Below are 19,334 nucleotides of genomic sequence, written 5' to 3'. Positions count from 1 at the left end.
CTCCGAGGACGTGGAAGGCTGTCCGCCATTTGTACTGTGAAGGCCCTGGCTCCAGAGGTTGGGTTCTTTAGCTTAGGACAGTCCTTGGAAAAGTGGAACAAGGTAGAATTTGATGTTCCAAAATTAGAAAGAGTTCCATCTGTAGCATGTAATCAGCATAGTAATCCAGATGACAATGGGGTGTCCAGAAATGCTAAATGAACTAACAATAGGGAGGGATATGTGTCTAGTGGTGTCCACTTGACAACCACAAATATGGCACATTGATAAACACCCAAACAATGTAGATAATTCGAATTATGATCAAGTAGCACAGGAATATATACATATATATGACAGGGCACTGCGGCCCTTTACCTGTGTACTTCTGAGGACACTCCAGACATCAGGGGGCGGGCAGTTCATCCGGTAGAAGATTCCAATAGATAGCAGCAATTGATGAGAAGCACAGCCAAAGAAATCCAACTTCCAACTTGAGAGATGAAGAAGAGGGAAAAAAAGGCAAACAACTCCAAAATAGCAATATGGTCAGGTTTATTGCAGGCTAAAGAGACAATAAAAGGACCTATGAATGCACCTACGCGTTTCGTGCAACAGCACTTTATCAAGGTGACAAGGTACTACATAAACTGCCTCTTTATACACACCTGAGTCGTCTGTCACACTATCGGGTGTGACGTCATCAACCAGCATCTGCAATGGAGTCCTTCTCGGTTGCAGTTATAGCAGCGGGTCATATTGAATCCAGCGTTAGAATTCAATTTACTAGATGTCAAGTAGGTCTGTCGTGACTGACTCTGTGGAGTAGGGTCCTCAAGCTTCTCTTTCGCGCTAGACTTCTTTGCTGGAGTCACATTACTCTCCCCTTTGGAGGACTCACGCAATGTCTTGGGGGTCTGGAACCACAAGATGGCCTCCTGCTCTTGTATTTGGTCCATTAGGTCCTTAAAGTTAGGAGGATTCATTGTGGCGAGTGTACAGCAGATCCTGGCCATGCGGGGGGGGGGGGGGTGAGCGATGCTCCCCGCAAGAATTGCTTGATTCTATAATCATCCAGCTCAGCCGTGCGGATGACTTTCTTGTTAATCAGGGTCCACAGAGCCAGCTGCAGCCGTCGTAGAAACTCAGATAAGTCTTCCCCCTCTTTTTGCTTGAGCGCCATGGGGTCATCTTTAGTGCCATAGGCATTGGTTAGAGCCCAGATCAGGTCTTGAGCATCAGCCTCTTCATGGCACTCACGATATAGTCGTACGATGTTGGCGGCCGTAGACATTCCACGATTGTTTGTCTCTTGACAGCATCCGTGCATGTCCACCTTGGCAGTACTTGCACTGCATAGTCTCGTCATTCTTCAAATGCCCCTTCTCCCAGCGGTGTGGGCCACACCCCAGAGAAAACTTTCAACTTGCGGTAGGGTTGCATCAGGGACAGTTCACTTATTTTCTCAGTCAGCTGCTGTAGGACTCCCGCGAGCAGCAGAGCCCCTTCTGAACTGCAGGTACTCTGGCGGCTCCGACCAGACCGTCGACTGCCAGCTTTGCTCCGACTAGTGCTCCCTGGCGGAGACTCAGATGTAAGTGCCTGACACTCCTCTACACTAGGGATGACACTAGGGATCTCCATCTTGATAACTAGTTTGGGGTATATGAGGGGAGATCTGCTGGGTGGGGCTTCAGCGAGCGGTAGAAACTGTGGGATATTATCCTCTGGTATATCACAGTGGCAGTCGACTAGGAGCGTACTCCACTGGAGGTCTGTGTCCCATTTTACATCTAAAATACGGGTTTTAGCAAACACCGGTATTTGTCTCAGTGTGTCGCACAGGTCAGGCAAGGGCAGTGACACTGGCACCTGGCTAATGGCGAACACATGGCGGGGAGATACTTGACGTCGTAGGGCCCACTCATAGACGTTCTGGTAGGACGGTTGGGACATGTTCCCTTCTTGGTCTGACCATCTTTAATTTAGCTTGGGCACCCCAGGTCTGAATCTCAGCAGCGCCTCCAAATGTAACCCCCTTTCCCCGTAACTAAGTGAAACTATGCGTGCTGTCTTTACCTGTGGCTCACAAAAGGCCTAAGCCTCCACCGTTGGGAGCCTGGGATGAGTTTGTCTATCTGGATACAGCGCCTCCATCTGGGAGGGATCCTAGTGCTGCAGGATAACCCCTCACAGAAACCAATACATCAGTGAGAAATACATACACATGGGTATAGTATGACAGTTTACTAACACGCTAATAATAATAACACTGTACACAGTACCCCAACACATTACCCACAATACAATGACCCATACAATGTTTACACCCCGGTGAGATTCAACCAAAGTACTGGGGTGCCCTGGGCACCTAACCGCCCGGTGTCCACAGAGCATTGCCCACCCAATGTATGTGGAGTAGCGCTACCCCCTGTGTAAGGCCATTGTGCACGTTGGTACCTCTCCTGGGCTTAGGCCAGACCAGGACAATCTGGAGATGGATGGATCCGCAGGACCGCACTGTGAGCCCACAACGCGGGGTCTACCGCCCGCCTCTTGAAGGAGCTCCAGCTGGAATTTCTCCCTTAAAGTCTCTCAGTGGTCTGGGTCTGGTCCCAGACCGCAGGTCGCAGATCACCGCATGGTGTCCTGTCACCGGTGCACTGTGGTGAGATAAGGGGAAGCGTCCCTATCTGGGGGCCTTCCCCATAACACCACAAGCTGGAAGGGGGCTCAGAGCCTAACTTGGGCCTGCAGGGAAACTCTAGGCCTAGTCCAGGGAAGCACTGTTCCCTGGACACTACCTACTCTGTTGTCTCCTCTGCTCCGACTGAGCGCCATTTCAAGCCAAACTTTAGCTATATTGCTCCCTCATCTGCCCTTAAGGCTCCTGGGACATGTAGTCCCTTGCGGAGCCATCTCCTAAGATAGCCCCAACTTTGGGACTGTGCATGCGCAAGGATTCCACTGCGCGTGCGCGAACATACAAGATGACGACACCCTGCTTCCCGGCACTGCTGCGGAGCTCCGGCACTCCGGTCGCCCTGCAGCCTTCTCCCACCCACCACGGAGGTGAGAGGGGACCCGGCTACACATGTATAAATGATGCCTGCATTGTTTCTGTCCCAAAAGGGTTTGCACTTGTGCCCTTACAAAATGTACTCTTATTGTTACATCTTCAAATCTCTGTTCTTATACCTCCATATGTAACCACGGTAACTTGAGTAGTACTCTTTGTATCACTGGCCAGGAGTCATGATGCAGCGATCTGGGACATTACACTTAATCTCACAGGAACTACCATTGACTTGGCAGCTTGGGAGTGTCCCACGTCATGGCTTCATGACCCCCAAACTATGTGTCTTTAGAAAGTGTTAACCATTTCTCCAGATGTATTTTTTATTTATTAAATGTTTTACCAGGAACTGATGCATTGAGGGTTACCTCTCATTTTCAAGTACAGTATGTCCCTGGCACAAAGTTATGATGACAGATACAGTACATGGTTACAAATACTTGGTTACATTAAGTGAAAAGATAATATATGTTATAGGCATATGTAACAGTTACAGACCAGGTTAAATGTGAGACAACTTTAGTTTGGAAAGAATTTAGCCTGTTAGCGGCTTTGAGAGTCTCTGGTACGGTGTTCCAGACGTGAGGTGGTAATAGAAGGAGGTGCAGACGGATACTTTGTTGAACCTTGGGACCGCAAACAGTCTTTTGGAGTCAGAATTTAGGTGATAAAAGCTGTGTGTGGTAGGGGTGAGGAGCTTGTTCAGATAGATGGGGAGCTTACCCAGAATGTATTTGAAGGCAAGACAGTAAAGATGAACGTTGCGCCTAGACTCAAGTGATGACCAATCTTGTTCTTTGAGCATTTCGCAGTGATGTGTGTTGTAGTTGCATTGAAGGACAATGCAGCATATTGAATTGTAGAGGGTGTCTAGTTTGCAAGAGTGAGTTTGGGGTGTTGTACCATATACTATGTCCCCATCGTCTATAATTTTCATTAGCATCTGCTGTGCGATGCGCTTTCTGCCTCTCAAAATCAAGTTTTTTTTTTTTTGCATTATATGAACTAGGGCAGGGGTGGCCAACTTCAGGTTTTGAGGATATCCCTGCTTCAGCACAGGTGGCTCAATCAGTGGCTCAGTCAAGACTGATCCTCTGATTGAGCCACTTGTACTGAAGGAGGGACTGATTTCCAAATAGCATAATGTGTAGAGCAGGAGTGGTCAATGTCAGTCCTCAAGGGCCACCAACAGGTCAGGTTTTAAGGATATACCTGCTTATGTACAGGTGGCTCAGTCAACGCCTGCACCATCTGTGCTGAAGCAGGGATATCCTGAAAACCTGACCTATTGGTGGATCTTGAAGACTGGAGTTGGCAACTCTTCTTTTAGATATAACATTTTTAACCTATGCCAGTACTTGCAAGGAAAAAAACAAAGATGGCTGCAGCATCACCCAACAGGAAGCTGTGATGTCATCTCACGATGGTATCTCCAATTTCTACCAGCCACCAGAGTGAGGATGACCCCATTGGCTATATTGCTCCTCCTGAATAAGAATTCTTGTAAGGGAATTTCAGAATTGAGTATCTCTGGAAGTGAGAGGGGATGGTAGCTTGGAGGGCCGCGGTGCAGCTCAAGTATGGTAAAATAATATGTTGAAAATACACGGGCAGCACGGATTGTTGATTTTAAATGCCAGAAATTATATGCCATTTTTGGGCTGTAAAGGTAATCAAATTCTTTCATTGAGTAGCTAAGATATGTACAGTTTACTCTGACAAAAAAATCCATATCTCTGTTCAACAGATAGAAATTGTACAAAACCTTTGAAGCTCTGTCGTTTCCAAGGAAACTGTAAATAAGGTTATATTATACATGTCTTTAGATAAAAGAAGCTTAATTTAACTCAAATTTAAATGCACTGAAATAAAGCTTACATAGAACTCAGAGTTCCACATGTGGCTGTACATTGAGAAGGATGTCAGTGAAACATGTATATTTCTACAATGTTCTGACAGATGTACGTTACTGAAAAACATTGTCTATAACATTCCATCTGGCTTTCACGGCAGAATACAAGTCCACTGAGACAACACATGTTTTCAAGGCATAAAAATACATATAGACATATTGTGCAAAATCCTAATGCACCTAAAAGATGCAATTAAAAAAATATGTCTGATGACATTATGCTCCAGTAAACATTGGCACAGCATTATCATGAAAATAAAGCTAGGGATATCTTCTAGCACACTCTAAAAGTAAATATGAAATTGTTGTTAAAACTACTGCGTAACTATACAGTATGACACAGCATTTTGTAAGAAACATATGTTTTTCGATTCAGAAGTCTTTCTTAGAGGGGCAGAACAAATCATTAGACAGCTACTTTAAGAAATCTCATTTATTTTTGTGAGAGTTTTATAGAAACCAAATTAATAACGATTTTGCTTTAGACCTGATGCTATTATGTTAAATACCAAGATCTGTGGAGGCATATGTTCCGTTTGACGTAAGGAAGTGCACACAGTGATTTTTGATAAGACATCTTATTGACCAGTAATGCCCTCGGGGAAACCTGAAGCTGTACAAAGACAAGGTCAATCTCTGTCAAATGCCTGATCATTAGTCATTTCCAAGAGGCAACCAGAGAAAAAGAACACTGGATGTTCTTGGCTATTCTAGCAAATTTCATAGATGTCATACATGCTACATGTACCTGGGAGGTGGGTAATTTATTACATTTCCTGTGAGACTTTAATAAATAGACCTCATTAAAATAAATTGTATCCTTCCCCCCCCCACCCCCACCTGTAAATCTGATGATACTGATATTAATACTATGATCTATTAATTAGCTACATAGACACTTAATTAGGCTACCTCTTCTCTGCTGGAAGGATCTCATCACTTGGCACAGCACATGCCTCCCTAGTAACAAAGAAGTGAAGAGTTCAGGGGGTGCTTAAAAAAAAGCCCAATGTAGTTATCAAATGTTATATAAGTTAAACTAGTATGATTTAGAGGGGGGTCACGTTACCTCTTTAAATGAACTGAATACAAAGACTGCATATTGTTGCAGACATTTGTATGTCTGGGTGTAATGCAAGCTAACAAACACAGGTTTACAATATTGCTTTTATATTTCAGTACAAAATATCTGTTTGACTGTGCACGTGTAAATCTCTATATATGATGTAATATTACTATATTGAAATGTGATGCTGTCCCTTCTAGCACCGAAGTACAGTAGTTAACATGTGTGCTTGCAAACTCCTTTCAAACAGTATGTATTCTAAGATGTGTGGAGCTTAAATCATTCCAGGTATAAAATTACATCTCAAACTTCACTTCCGATAGGGCCTACAAACAAATTGCAGGACTGTGGCATTAAAGGGGTTACAATTAAGTCTAAACATCTTCCAGATGGCTCCTTAATATAATTAATCTTAAAAGAAATTAGGACATTTCAGAATCTGATTAAATTGCTCCTTTCTGTGTTATGCAGAATGGCTATACATTTCACACCATCAAGGACAGAAATATAACCTTCATAGATTATGTGAAGTGTTTTTTCTCACCTATCCATTCCCCATGTAGCTCATAAATTATGTAATAATCCCTTTTTAACACGTATGTAAAATGTAATAAATGTTTATTCAAGCTTGTTATGCCAAATGTAACGTTAATACTGACTTGAAATATTTTTTCTCTTATTTGTATATGTAAAGCATGTGACAATGTATAATTCTACATTCTTACCTAAGATGGCAATCATTTCCTGTTATAAATCTGTCAAAATCCTAATAGTGTGCCTAGCTGAATGGTTGCAGTCAGTGAAATGTTACAGATGACATGTAACATTATATTATTAAGTGTAACACATTCTGCTACAGCTTTCAGAGCAGTAGACAGTCTGGTGTTTGGAACGCAGCAATATATCTGTTTGTGATACTTTGTTGCCAAAGTGCAGAGCTCAAAAAGGTGTGTGTCAGAGCCTGTTTCAAAAGAGGAAGTGGATATAACTTTCTAGATACTGTAGTTGCTGTAGAACCAAAGGATTATCAGTACATTTAAAAAAAAATAGCATTAGGAGTTAAAAACAAAAAAGGAGACTGTATTATCTAAACTACAGAAATGATTTATAAAAAAAGAACCATAGGATTTTCACATTTTGCTACTTTAAAGCTACATACTGTGCTGCCTGTGTTTCTGTTTGGTTATGTTCTCTTTAAACATTAATTTAATTGAGATGAACCACAATATTTAAAGCTCGGGGGAACACCCAAGATCCCGGCATTACATGTCCAGGAGAAACAATATGGGGTCAGCATATTTACTGGCGGACAATAGAAAGCTCCCATGTCATCAAGAGAGCCTGACACCCATCGTGGATTTTTTAGATTTTTCTTCTTATCACCAGCAGACCAAAAAATAATAATCCAACCTTGGGACATCATATGGTTCAGCTCCGGGGAACTCCCAGAAAACATGTTTAAAAAAGGGAACATTTGGAGAGGGGGGCGAGGAGGGGGGGGGGGTGAGGAGAGAGAAGCAGAGAGCTGAATGGCTGCTTTAAATGAAATTATTAAGATGGAGAAATTACTATTTTTTTAAGTATCTTGGCAGGAAAACTAGTACAGAAAGCTGCACCACATTTATCAAAGAGAATACATTTTGCTAAAACCTATTGGATTTTACCCTTTAAGAAATCTGGTGCAGTCCTTTTTTTTCATGTCAAATTTTCTACAGGTTTTTCATCCAGGTGACTTTGATACATGACACACATGATGGTTATTAAAAGATAAATGACACCAGCAATGTGCTCAATTGTGCTCCTACCCGTGCTTTAACAAGCTGTGACTATTGTACGTACTAAGAAAAATAACTTGCACACCAGGAAAATAATCAAGGTTTATTTTTCCCATGTTTGACATATGACTTACAAAATATACATGACTACATCATTTATTTCCTACATTACAAATGTAAGTTTAAACAATCAGCTGTATACTGCATGAGTGCAGACTAGGGATTGGTACAGTATGAGATGGAAGTGGGAGGTATTGACATGTACTATTTTATTTCAAAACTGTCTCATTACTTACAGTAATGCATAAACTTTGGAAAACTGCATTAAAAAAGTATCCACCTTGCTTACTGCGTTATACTGCCTGCCTGGCAGGACAATATTGATACTTTTCGGTAGTATTGTGACCAAAGATGAATAGCAAAACTTAAGTCAGTATATATATATGTCAGTATATGCAGCTATAACATCCTGCTGTAACTATAATTGTACTTTGAGTGACATCTGCAATATGCTTGTTTTTGTGACAGGAGGTGAAGTCTTAGGCTGCGTCCAGGGTCAGCGCTTATGCGCTGACCCGTGCTGAGGCGCGCTCACGCTCGGCACTGAGCCCCTGCAGCCGCAATGAGAGCGGCTTTAGCAGGGGCTCGCTTACGCTTCCGCAAGCGTGCGGCAGCGTAAGTCTTACCAAAATTTTTAAATCAAGCGCTCAAGGGAGCGCAGGGCCGGTCACGTGAGCGGTTCGCCCAATGAGGGCAAACCAGCTCCGTGACGTCACTGGCCCGCCCTCCGACACACCCCCGGACGGCACGCGGACCAAGGCCAGGGAAAGCAGCCACTTTCCCTCAGCCTCCGCGCGCCTCAGCATGGCTGCAGTCCTATGGACGCAGCCTTATATTGTACCAAATTGGAAGGTCTTCAGAGATGCAGGTTGTATGTGAGTTTTCAAGACTATATACATGTAATGTTCTTCTACATATACTGTAGTACTTTTAAAAATGAAAGCAATTCAGAGATAAACAACCAACGTTCAAAGCTATAGCCACCATGTGCTTTACTTCAGTGCACACTATCACATACATAGATAAGAGACGGAAACAGTTAACTGTTACTATTACAATATTTACTTAACCAGTGAAATAAATAAAAAGACATGTACAAGATAGAATGATTGTTAAATTAGAGCACTTATTAGAAAAAGAGGTCTAAAACTTGTAAATGATTACTACTGATTAAATTTAAATGACCAAATTGCTATATTATGAGCTAAAGTTTTGTCTCTATAAAATTATTTTTATATCTTCAAAACTAATCAACATTAGGGAATCATTTTTTTTCTGAATGTCGTGTTATCATTGCAAGCAAAGATATGTACTGTACATGTTGATCACACTGTTTTATGGAGATAGTTTTATCGAGGTACCAGCACATCTATCAGAAAATATAACGTGTCATTACAAGATAAGTGGATAGGAAATGATGACACTTATATCAGATAGGTTATTTACTGTTTTCTGGACGACTGATACCCCCACTTCAGACCTCAAACAAAGCTTTCATATCTACAACCACCTGTTTGTTTCTCGCCTTATTTTCACATACACTGTAGCAGGTATAATACTGTCTAAAATATCAAACAAGGACTTTAGGTAATGCATGCCTCTATGTGCTAATCTTCACACAAAGTGGACACAATCCACATTAATGGTTTTATATAACTATTGTAAACGATATGAGCGGACAGCTGTCATTGTCTTTTCTAAGCTTTCCTGATGCTGTACAGAAGGCCTGAGGTCTGAGGACATCTGGAGCTCTCACTTCTCTGAACTCCAGGGACCTTTGCTACCCTTCAATAACCATTTTATAGATGGAGCACTAAAGTGCTGAAGTATTTGGCTGTCTGTTACTATATTGTCTCTCTAGGACTAAGCATTTGGATCTATAGCTGTAGCAAATCTCACATGCACCCACATTCAGTTGTCACCCCATTCATCTGACGAGCTGCCTTATTCAGTGTGGGCTGAAGAAATCTTACACTGTCGTCTTTAGAGTATTTATATCTTCCTTTGAGTCATGTTGGTAGAAAAGCAAAAACGGGTTGCGATTGAAATTCAAACATCTCTTCCATATAAAGAAGGTGCCTTTTTTTCTGGGGCATTTTCATTAGATGCTCCGATGTGACCACAGGAAATCAGTGGACGATTCTCCTTTGGCACATCTTTACACACAATCTTATGAAAAGCAGATAGGCATTTTTCTCTTTTCCTACGAACCACTCCTACAAGTCACACTACATCAATGTCCAGTGCACTCCATCACCGGCTGTTATTGAAGGGAGTTAATTCATTAACTCTGATCGATCAAAGCCTATTAACTATACGATCATTCAGAGGCATACTGTACAACTGCAGCTGCTACACTTACTCATAACCCCAAAAGTCATGCTAGTAGCTGAAGGACATGACAAATGTCAACAAGACATTGTGAGAAGTCAAATGTCATCCCAAATAAATGAAAATATACTTCAAAGTGAGATGCATTGCTGTGCTTGCCTACAAGGGGTTAACACGTTCCAAATTGATCGATGTCACCCACAAATACTGTATAAGCACACACACATTGTATTATTGTATAGGCAGCACGGGTCAGAGCAAGATACTTGCAATTAAGAAGGGTCAGATGAAACATGCATGGACCAGAGGTGATATGAAGCTACTGTACTTACATCATCCCATTTCATGCACTTGGTGCCTTTCTTGAGGTTGTCAGAGACGCAGACACGTTTGAGCTGCAAAGCATGAACCCCTGGCTGTGCCCCAGCCATTTCCACACATTTATGCTCTCAGGCAAAGAGAAGGCAAGGAATAAAACACGAGGAAGCGAAATACACAGTTCCTGGGCTTGGGTGTAAGTGTGAGCCGGACACAACCTCTCAGATGGTTGGTTATATGTCCTCGGTGGAATCCACAGCTGATTCAAAGGGATAGGGGGGGAAAGCGCAGCTGACAGGAGGTAGCCGGCAGCACCGTGCTCACAGCTCTGCCTACTGCTGCCTCCTCCTACTCCTGTAGCTAAAGAACCATTCAGCAGTTCGCCCCCCTTTGCCATGCACAGATGAGAGCGAGGAGAGCACACACACACACACACACACACACACACATGCATATGCATACGCCTTGTGTCCGTCCTTCCTTCCCTGCAATCACAGCACGCCAACTTTATCATTAGGGTAGCATGGCTTGCGGGGCAGCGCCACCTATCGCGAGCAAGGCAACACTGCACCACGTCCCATCTTCTCTGACTGTGACCTTTTCCAACCTAGACAGGAACTATCAGTGACTGGATTCAGGGCAACAATTCCGTGACATTACATTATAATGTACAAGAAGGCTAGAATGAATGCCGGGACTCTGAAATACATCTGATTTCGAACAGTAATCATCTTTTTTTTCCCGTTTGGAAACTTCATGCTGTTAGAAGTAGATGTTTATATTTTGATGTAAGTAAGTAATTCAGTAAGTAATGCTGTGATTTGTTCATTTTATTTCATGGGGAATTCGGGACCAATATTTCTACCAGTCTCTCTTATGAATATCTGTAACTGGATATTTACTAAAACACATCGATCTGCAGTACCCAAATTTCTAATTAATGACAGTAATTTAAGTACGAATTCATTCATCTAGGACGGTCTAGGTAGGAGATGTATCAAAGTCGCTGTCAAAACCATTGCAAAACTGGGGGAAAAAAACTGCACCAGATTTACCACGGGAAAAACATTGTTTTCAAAGATTTTTTTCTGTGGCAAATCTTGTGCTTCTTTTTGGAATACCTTTGTATCTGCTTTGGAGCAGGGAGGCTTTGAAATATCACACTCCTTGACTGTCAATTAATTGGGACAGGACATGGTTTTCCAATGGCTAAAGCATTTTGTGCTGTAATCTGATTATTTTCTGTAGACTGCATAATATTTCTAAAGATACTGCATATATGAAGTTATACATACATACATACTGTACATACATACATACTGTACATACATACATACATACATACATACATACTGTACATACATACATACTGTACATACATACATACATACATACATACTGTACATACATACATACATACATACATACATACATACATACATACATACATACAGTTATTGATGTTTTCTTTCAATCACAGTATCTACATCTACCTGTCTATTTTCTCTTTATTGCTACTTTTCATTCAAAATGATTTTACAAAGTGGGGACTACAACAGCTGTATTGTGAAGAGAAATGGTAGCGTCCAGTAGATGTTCCTGATTGTACTCCATTCTCCCTTTTTACTATTACCATTATGGATATCTACCAAATTATAAAGACTTAACACATTACCCTGGTTAATTTTCTGACTGATGACAATTGCATGTACAAATATGCCAAATTTGTCATACAATCGTCCTAACAATAAGATAGTAAAATAGCTGAAAACTGAGTCCTTATGTATATGATGAATGAGTTCAGTTGTAAAACAAGTAGTAAAGTGTTAATGACTGGTCATAAAGCTTTGATGAATCCCTCCCGGTCATGCAGACCACTGCAGGGCTGCCAGTAGCACAGCAACATGTTCGTATGTATTTATTTGTTTTGTTTTTGTATGGCCCTGCTAATATTATGTAGTCCTTTACAGAGACATTTTGCAGGCACAGTCCCTGCCCCATAGAGCTTACAATCTATGTCTTTGGTGCCTGAGGCACTGGGAGATATGGTGACTTGCCCAATGTCACTAGGAACTGACACTAGGGATTGAATCAGAATCCCCTGCATCAAGCTCAGTGCCAGTCAGTGTCATTACTCACTGAGCCACTCCTTCAGCCCATTATTTATATAGCGCCATTAATGTACATAGCGCTTCACAGTAGTAATACATGTGACAATCATATAAATGACAAATAATACAAATAACAGATCATGGAAAGAAGTGCTTCAGACATAAAAGTAACATTTCGGAACAGGGGTCCCTGCTCTGAAGAGCTTACAATCTAATTGTTAGGTAGGAAGAACATACCGGGACAGTAGGAGGGCGTTCTGGTAAGAGGGTTAAACATACTTTACTGTATGTATGAACTATTCACAGCCAAACGCACTTCTGGTCCTGGTTGGTTAAATAATTAAATCGTGGTCTGGTTACTCTTTGTTCGCTTGTCCCTTTCTATATTTAGAAAATATTTTTTTCACGAACTTGAATAGATTTCAAGATAGTCAGAAACAATGGATTCTTGAGAAAAGGCAGTGCTGACATTTACTTCCTATCTCTGCTTTATTTACACAAACACTCAGCAAATATACTCTAGGGTGTTTAGAGAATGGAAAGGGTTAAACTTCCCTTGATGCTCTTGCATGATGAATTCAAAAAGGAAAGCTATTTTAAAAACCTACTGAAGCATTTCAGAATACAGTATGTTATGAGGATGAAAAAGGAAAATGAAATGCAAGCTGAGCAGCAAAAATATACAAACGTGCATAATATATATAGTACTTTCCCTCACTTGTGTATTCAGTATTTTAAGTTTTTAATGGTCTAACCTCGCCCAGTATAGAAGTAAACGTGATGAAGAGAGAAAGCTCGCTTTGAAAGCTTGTCAATTTGACATTTTGTTAGTCCATTAAAAGTGTGTCACCAACAACAGAGGTGTTAATACATTTCCTTCAATATATTAGATTGCTTTAATTCAGCTACAACTAGGTGGGCTCAGTGGTTCTTATATGCTGTCAAATTCTATGTTTCAATGTTTCAGTAACCATGGATCCACATGAAGGCTCCAATTAATCAGTTCCATTTTATTCTTTATTCCAGTGCCCTCCATTTGTTTTATTTCAGGAATGTTACAAAAGCGGTTGTTTTTTCTTATGCTGAAGGTTTTGTGGTCTCTTAGTTAAGCGCATAATAAAGGAGTAAGTCTATATGTATGTACAGATGTAGCCAGATATATTGTCGCATAGTCGCCCAGGAAACCACAGATGGCAACTTCCTGACCACTGCCTGCTCGCAGAATCCTGTTGACCAGACTAATTGACCATCAGGATTAGCGCAGCAGGGGTCCCTGTTTCTGAATGTGACTCCTGCTGTGTTAATCCTACCGGGCCACATTAGTCTGGAAAGTCTGGAAAGTATGCGCAGTGAGAGTAGACAGAATCAGTCACTCTCTCTGCGCACCTCTAACAGACGATCTCGCTGCCTTTCTAAAATTGTAATAATGTAGGATTGAAGCAGGGGGTCTCTGGAGTTGAATCAGATTAATTTCAGCACCAGGGACCCCTGCTCCCAGAGTTACAGTCCCCGGCAATTCCCCCCTGCTCTGTACTTTGCTGTGAACACTCCATGTTTGGTCCGCGGTTCACCAGCACATGCGCTGGGGCAGGTTGGAGATAAAGCTGGCTACATCTGTACTGTATGTATCTATCTTGCTACCCATTTTATTCTTCCTGGGTACAAATGGCATTTAGGTAATATACAGTAGGTAATGCAGTTTATACAGTAGGTGTCTTAATACTCTAACAGTGATACCCCATTATGATAGCATTCTGATTACTTAATCATGTGATATATAATTACGAGCTAATGAGATTGTTAGCAGCAGGCTTTGCATGTTTTTATTAGTACATTATGATTGAACTATATGGGGCAAGACAAAATGTTAAATACAAAAAAAACTGTGTGCTGTGCACGCTCATAGTAAATGAAACTTCTTTGTCTTTTGTCACTGTTTTGTCACATAAATTGTATTTGTAAGAATGATATTTTTAATGAAAAATACAAAATATAATTTCAGTGCCAAAACGCAAAGAAGTTTGACTTAGAACACGTGTTTTAGCTATTTGCACTTCTATATTTATAGTAACTGGGAATTCTGTGTGTGTGTGTGTGTGTCAGTGTGTGCGTGTGTGTGAGTCAGTCAGTCCATGTGTGTCAGTCAGTCAGTGTGTGTGTGTGTGTGTGTGTCAGTCAGTGTGTGTGTGTGTGTGTGTCAGTCAGTGTGTGTGTGTGTGTCAGTCAGTGTGTGTGTGTCAGTCAGTGTGTGTGTCAGTCAGTGTGTGCGTGTGTGTGTGTGTGTGTGTATGTGTCAGTCACTGTGTGTGTGTGAGTCAGTGTGTCTCTCTCTGCTGGGGATTGTCTGAGCTGTCCCTGTCTCTGAGTCCCCCGTCCATGAGCCAGCCCCCCTCTCTCCTCCCCTCCGGCGGAGGTATGGAGACACGGGGGGAGAAATGTCTGAGCTGTCGCTTTCTGAGTCCCCCGGCTTGGAGCCAGCCCCCCTCTCTCCTCCCCCCGGGGAGGAACGGGGAGGGGGTGTTCAGCATCCACAGGCCAGACCCACCACTGTCCGAGTCCCTTGACCCGGAGTCAACCACCCTTCTCTCCTCCTCCCCCCCCCCAGCAGAGGTATGGACACGGCGCATGTGTGGCGTCCGTTAGCGGCACCATCACAACTGCGCATGCGTGGCATCTCAGCGAGCGTGTGGGGGGAGCGGAGGCCATTACGTGACGTCATTTCCGTTTCACATTTTCGTCTCCATGTCTCCAGTTTTGTCCCATCAAATTTGACTAGGTGCCACTAAAGAAGTTTCACTTCAAAAGTTCACTGCATAATATGTCTCCTCTATTGAAAAATGTAAATCTAACTACAAGCAAAAGTATGCAGTTACCAGGAAGAAGTATTTACCAGTAGACAACTCTAGTTTTGGCTAATATGGATAGCACCCGTTTTGTACTTATAAAAGACAATGCATGTCATAAAAATAACAAGAGAAGTCATAATACATCAAAACACACTCAAGGACTTGTTTTTCATAACAGCATTTCACAGCATAAACACAGTTAATGTGGCATTAGTGGCTCATCAACATTTAATACACAATTTATCAAACTTTAATAGTATAATAATATCTCAATCCATTCATAGTGCTGTGAAGCATGGGATATATTAAAAATTCATCATAATTTATCACCATAGATCCTTCATAAACCTTACACCAGATGTCTCAGAGTCTTTTGTTAATGAACAGAATTCTCTCTCTCAGAACACCTAAAAAAGATAAAGAAATGCTAAAGAAATTTGTTAAATGGGAAAATCTTTAACAATGCATACTGTACAGTATTCATTACAGGCTCTTTTCAAGTGATATAGCGTAATTTTGTAGCTCTACCAAGTACAGTACAAGCACCTCTCAGAAGGCATTGTTGGCATATGCTTTAAATGTCCAGAATACCTGGAGTCCCTAATAGGTACCTGAAGTATAATGTTTACCTTTTATTTGATCTATTTCAGAAGTGAAGACATGGTTCAGTACAGTGCATAATGACATTGTCAAGCTGTGCTTTGGCATAAAGAAAATAAATAAAGACTAATCCAGGCACTACCTTGTGTTTTTGTACTTTTAACATTTCCATGCACTGATACCTGCATTGCATTGATACATACTGTATTGTATTACTGTATATGCAGGTCAGCCTCCAGCAATTTTGAGGACCATTACCTGTGTCTATAGTGGGCCCTTGCTCTCCTTCCGTGGCATTACCTCCAAGCTTAGAAGGTTATATTATAGAACTAGCTATAGTATAGTGTATCACTAAAACAGATCTTTACAGAGTATCAGCTGGCTAATGACTCCTTAACAACATACTGTACATCTCAGAAGTCTTTGATTTAAAGTGCTGTATTTTGCTTGTCTAAAACTGTACTACCTTCATACATGTTTAGATCATTTTTGATCAACATGCAAATAGAGGATTCCAAATTGTTCCAAAGTTGAAACTGAAATTAGAGCTTTCTTCTACTGTAATATAATGTCCTCTATTAAAGATTAAATCAAATAGATTCCAATTTGATTATAATGTAATTGCAGATCAATTACTCAGAGATCCCATTGTTATATTTTTGAAGGACTTTATTATATTTCAAATTTGCTTTTGTAAAATGTCTTTTGGGACTACTAGTTAGTATAGGGGTTAAAGGCCTTAATGGGTTAACTATTTGGGATCACTCAGTTTACTCCCATCCCTATCATGTGATTCAGGATTACTATGAAGAAAGGGATAGCAAATTCTTTGTATGCCTTGTGACCAGTGATGTCTCACCGTAAGTCCTGTAAATAGGTTTGTGTGTATAGTTATGTGCAGTGTTCGACAATCCTATACATTTACTCGCCCGGGGCGTGTGGATTTAACCCCTGGGCGAGTAAATATTGGCCCAAGCAGTACATGTGTTTTTTTTTAATTTCCCCGTTCGCGCTCAAATTTCCCCTGTTCGCGCTCAAATTTCCCCCGTTCGCGCCAATTTTTTTTTTTAAATAAATAAATAAGTAATCTCCCTCCCTGATTGGAGGAAGAGGGCCGGCTGGCAGCTCTGGGTCAGCCCCTCCCCCTGCACCCAATGCCAGCTTGCTGCCCGGGGTGGGATGTAAGCTGGGAGGGGGGGTCCCCGGATGTAGGCTGGGGTCCCCGTGGCTGCTGCTGCCCAGGGCTGGAAGACCAGGTAGGCGCTTCCCCTCTGTCCCACGCTCCTTTGGCACCCGCGCGGGCAGGGTAATAGGAGCGGGGAAGAAGGGAAGCAGTCTGGGCGTGAGGTAGAGGGAGGGGGGTGCGTGTGAGGGGGGTGCGCGCGCACGCGCTGGAGGAGGGGGGGGGGGTTGGCAATGTTCCCGGCCACATTTCCCATCGGGGAGGTTGGTGTGGCCCGTGCGGCTGTTCCAAGCATGGCTGCCTGACCCCCCTCCTGGCTGCAGCCTGGGCGCACGCGCGGCTTGCCCCGTTTCCCATCGGGGAGGTTGGTGGCCGTGCGCCTGTCCGGCTGTCCCCCCGCTGGTCCCCGATCCTCCCGCTAGCCCCCCCATCCTCGCGCTGACCCCCCCATCCTCATGCTGGCCCCCCGATCCTCGTGCTTGCCCCCCATCCCCGCGCTGACCCCCGATCCTCCCGCTGGCCCCCCCATCCTCCCGCTGGCCCCCCGCTCCTCCCGCTAGCCCCCCGATCCTCCCCTGGCCCCACCATCCCCTCACTGACCCCCGATCCTCCCGCTGGCCCCCCCATCCTCCCGCTAGCCCCCCCGATCCTCCCGCAACTCCTGCCCGATCCCCTGGCATGTGGAGCAGCATGTGGAGGACAAGCAGGCCCTGGAGGAACAGGTAGGCCCCCTCCCTTCCAATGAATGTCTGTGGGTGTGTGAGTGTGTGGGTGAGTGTCTGTGAGTATGGGTGTCTGTGAGTGAGTGTGAGTGTGGGTGGGTGTGAGTGTGTGTACTTGTGTGTGTATTTGTGTGTCTGTGAGTGTGGGTGTCTGTGAGTGTGTCTGAGTGTGGGTGGGTGTGAGTGTGTGTATTTGTGTGTCTGTGAGTGTGGGTGTCTGTGAGTGTGGGTGTGAGTGTGTGTCTGTGAGTGTGTTTGTGTGTGTGTGTGTGTGTGTCTTTGTGTGTTTGTGTCTGTGAGTGAGTGTGTGTCTGTGTGTGTGTGTGTGTGTGTGTGTGTGTGTGTATCTGTGTGTGTATCTGTGTGTGTATCTGTGTGTGAGTGTATGTGTCTGTGAGTGTGTGTGTGTCTGTGAGTGTATGTGTCTGTGAGTGTATGTGTCTGTGAGTGTATGTGTCTGTGAGTGTTTGTGTTTGTGTGAGTGAGTGTTTGTGTGAGTGAGTGTCTGTGAGTGTTTGTGTGTCTGTGAGTGTTTGTGTGTGTCTAAGTGTGTCTGAGTGTGTCTGAGTCTGTGAGTGTATGTGTCTGTGAGTGTATGTGTCTGTGAGTGTGAGTGTTTGAGTGTGTCTGTGAGTGTTTGTGTGTGTCTGTGAGTGTTTGTGTGTGTCACCCTCTCCCTGTGTTACCCTCTTCCTGTGTCACCCTCTCCCTGTGTCACCCTCTCCCGGTGTCACCCTCTCCCGGTGTCACCCTCTCCCGGTGTCACCCTCTCCCGGTGTCACCCTTTCCCTGTCGCCCTCTCCCGGTGTCACCCTCTCCCTGTCGCCCTCTCCCTGTGTCACCCTCTCCCTGTCACCCTCACCCTTTCCCTGTCACCCTCTCCCTGTCGCCCTCACCCTCTCGACCTTTCCCTGTCACCCTCTCTCTGCCGCCCTCTCTGTCTTTGTCTCTCTATCTCTCTGTGTCTCTCTCGTTCTGTGTCTCTCTTTCTCTGTGTGTCTCTCTTTCTCTGTGTCTCTCTTTCTCTGTGTGTCTCTCTTTCTCTGTGTGTCTCTCTTTCTCTGTGTGTCTCTTTCTCTGTGTGTCTCTCTTTCTCTGTGTGTCTCTCTTTCTCTGTGTCTCTCTTTCTCTGTGTGTCTCTCTTTCTCTGTGTGTCTCTCATCTCTCTTCTCTCTCTTCTCTCTCTTCTCTCTCTCTCTTCTCTCTCTCTTCTCTCTTCTCTCTTCTCTCTCTCTCTCTTCTCTCTCTCTCTCTCTCTCTCTCTCTTCTCTCTCTCTCTTCTCTCTCTCTCTCTCTCTCTCTCTCTCTCTCTCTCTCTCTCTCTCTCTCTCTCTCTCTGTGTGTGTGTGTCTCTC

The 19,334-nt window shown here is 43.3% G+C and overlaps 1 protein-coding gene across 2 annotated transcripts in view; it reads right to left on the bottom strand.

Moving 5' to 3' along the window:
• PLCB1 (phospholipase C beta 1) overlaps positions 1 to 10,954 on the bottom strand; it is an 810,170-nt gene extending 799,216 nt beyond the window's left edge. For both annotated transcript variants that reach the window (XM_075596018.1, XM_075596020.1), the window contains exon 1: positions 10,532 to 10,954. In XM_075596018.1, coding sequence (XP_075452133.1) covers positions 10,532 to 10,630 — 99 coding nt within the window. In that variant the 5' untranslated portion in view covers positions 10,631 to 10,954. The remainder of the gene's footprint in view (positions 1 to 10,531) is intronic.
• Between the last annotated feature and the right edge of the window lie 8,380 nt (positions 10,955 to 19,334).

Source organism: Ascaphus truei, chromosome 4 (genome assembly GCF_040206685.1).
Source record: "Ascaphus truei isolate aAscTru1 chromosome 4, aAscTru1.hap1, whole genome shotgun sequence".
In the NCBI taxonomy this organism is placed as follows: domain Eukaryota; kingdom Metazoa; phylum Chordata; class Amphibia; order Anura; family Ascaphidae; genus Ascaphus; species Ascaphus truei.
Note: the sequence above shows the minus strand (reverse complement) of the source record. Positions and strands in the feature narration are given on the sequence as shown.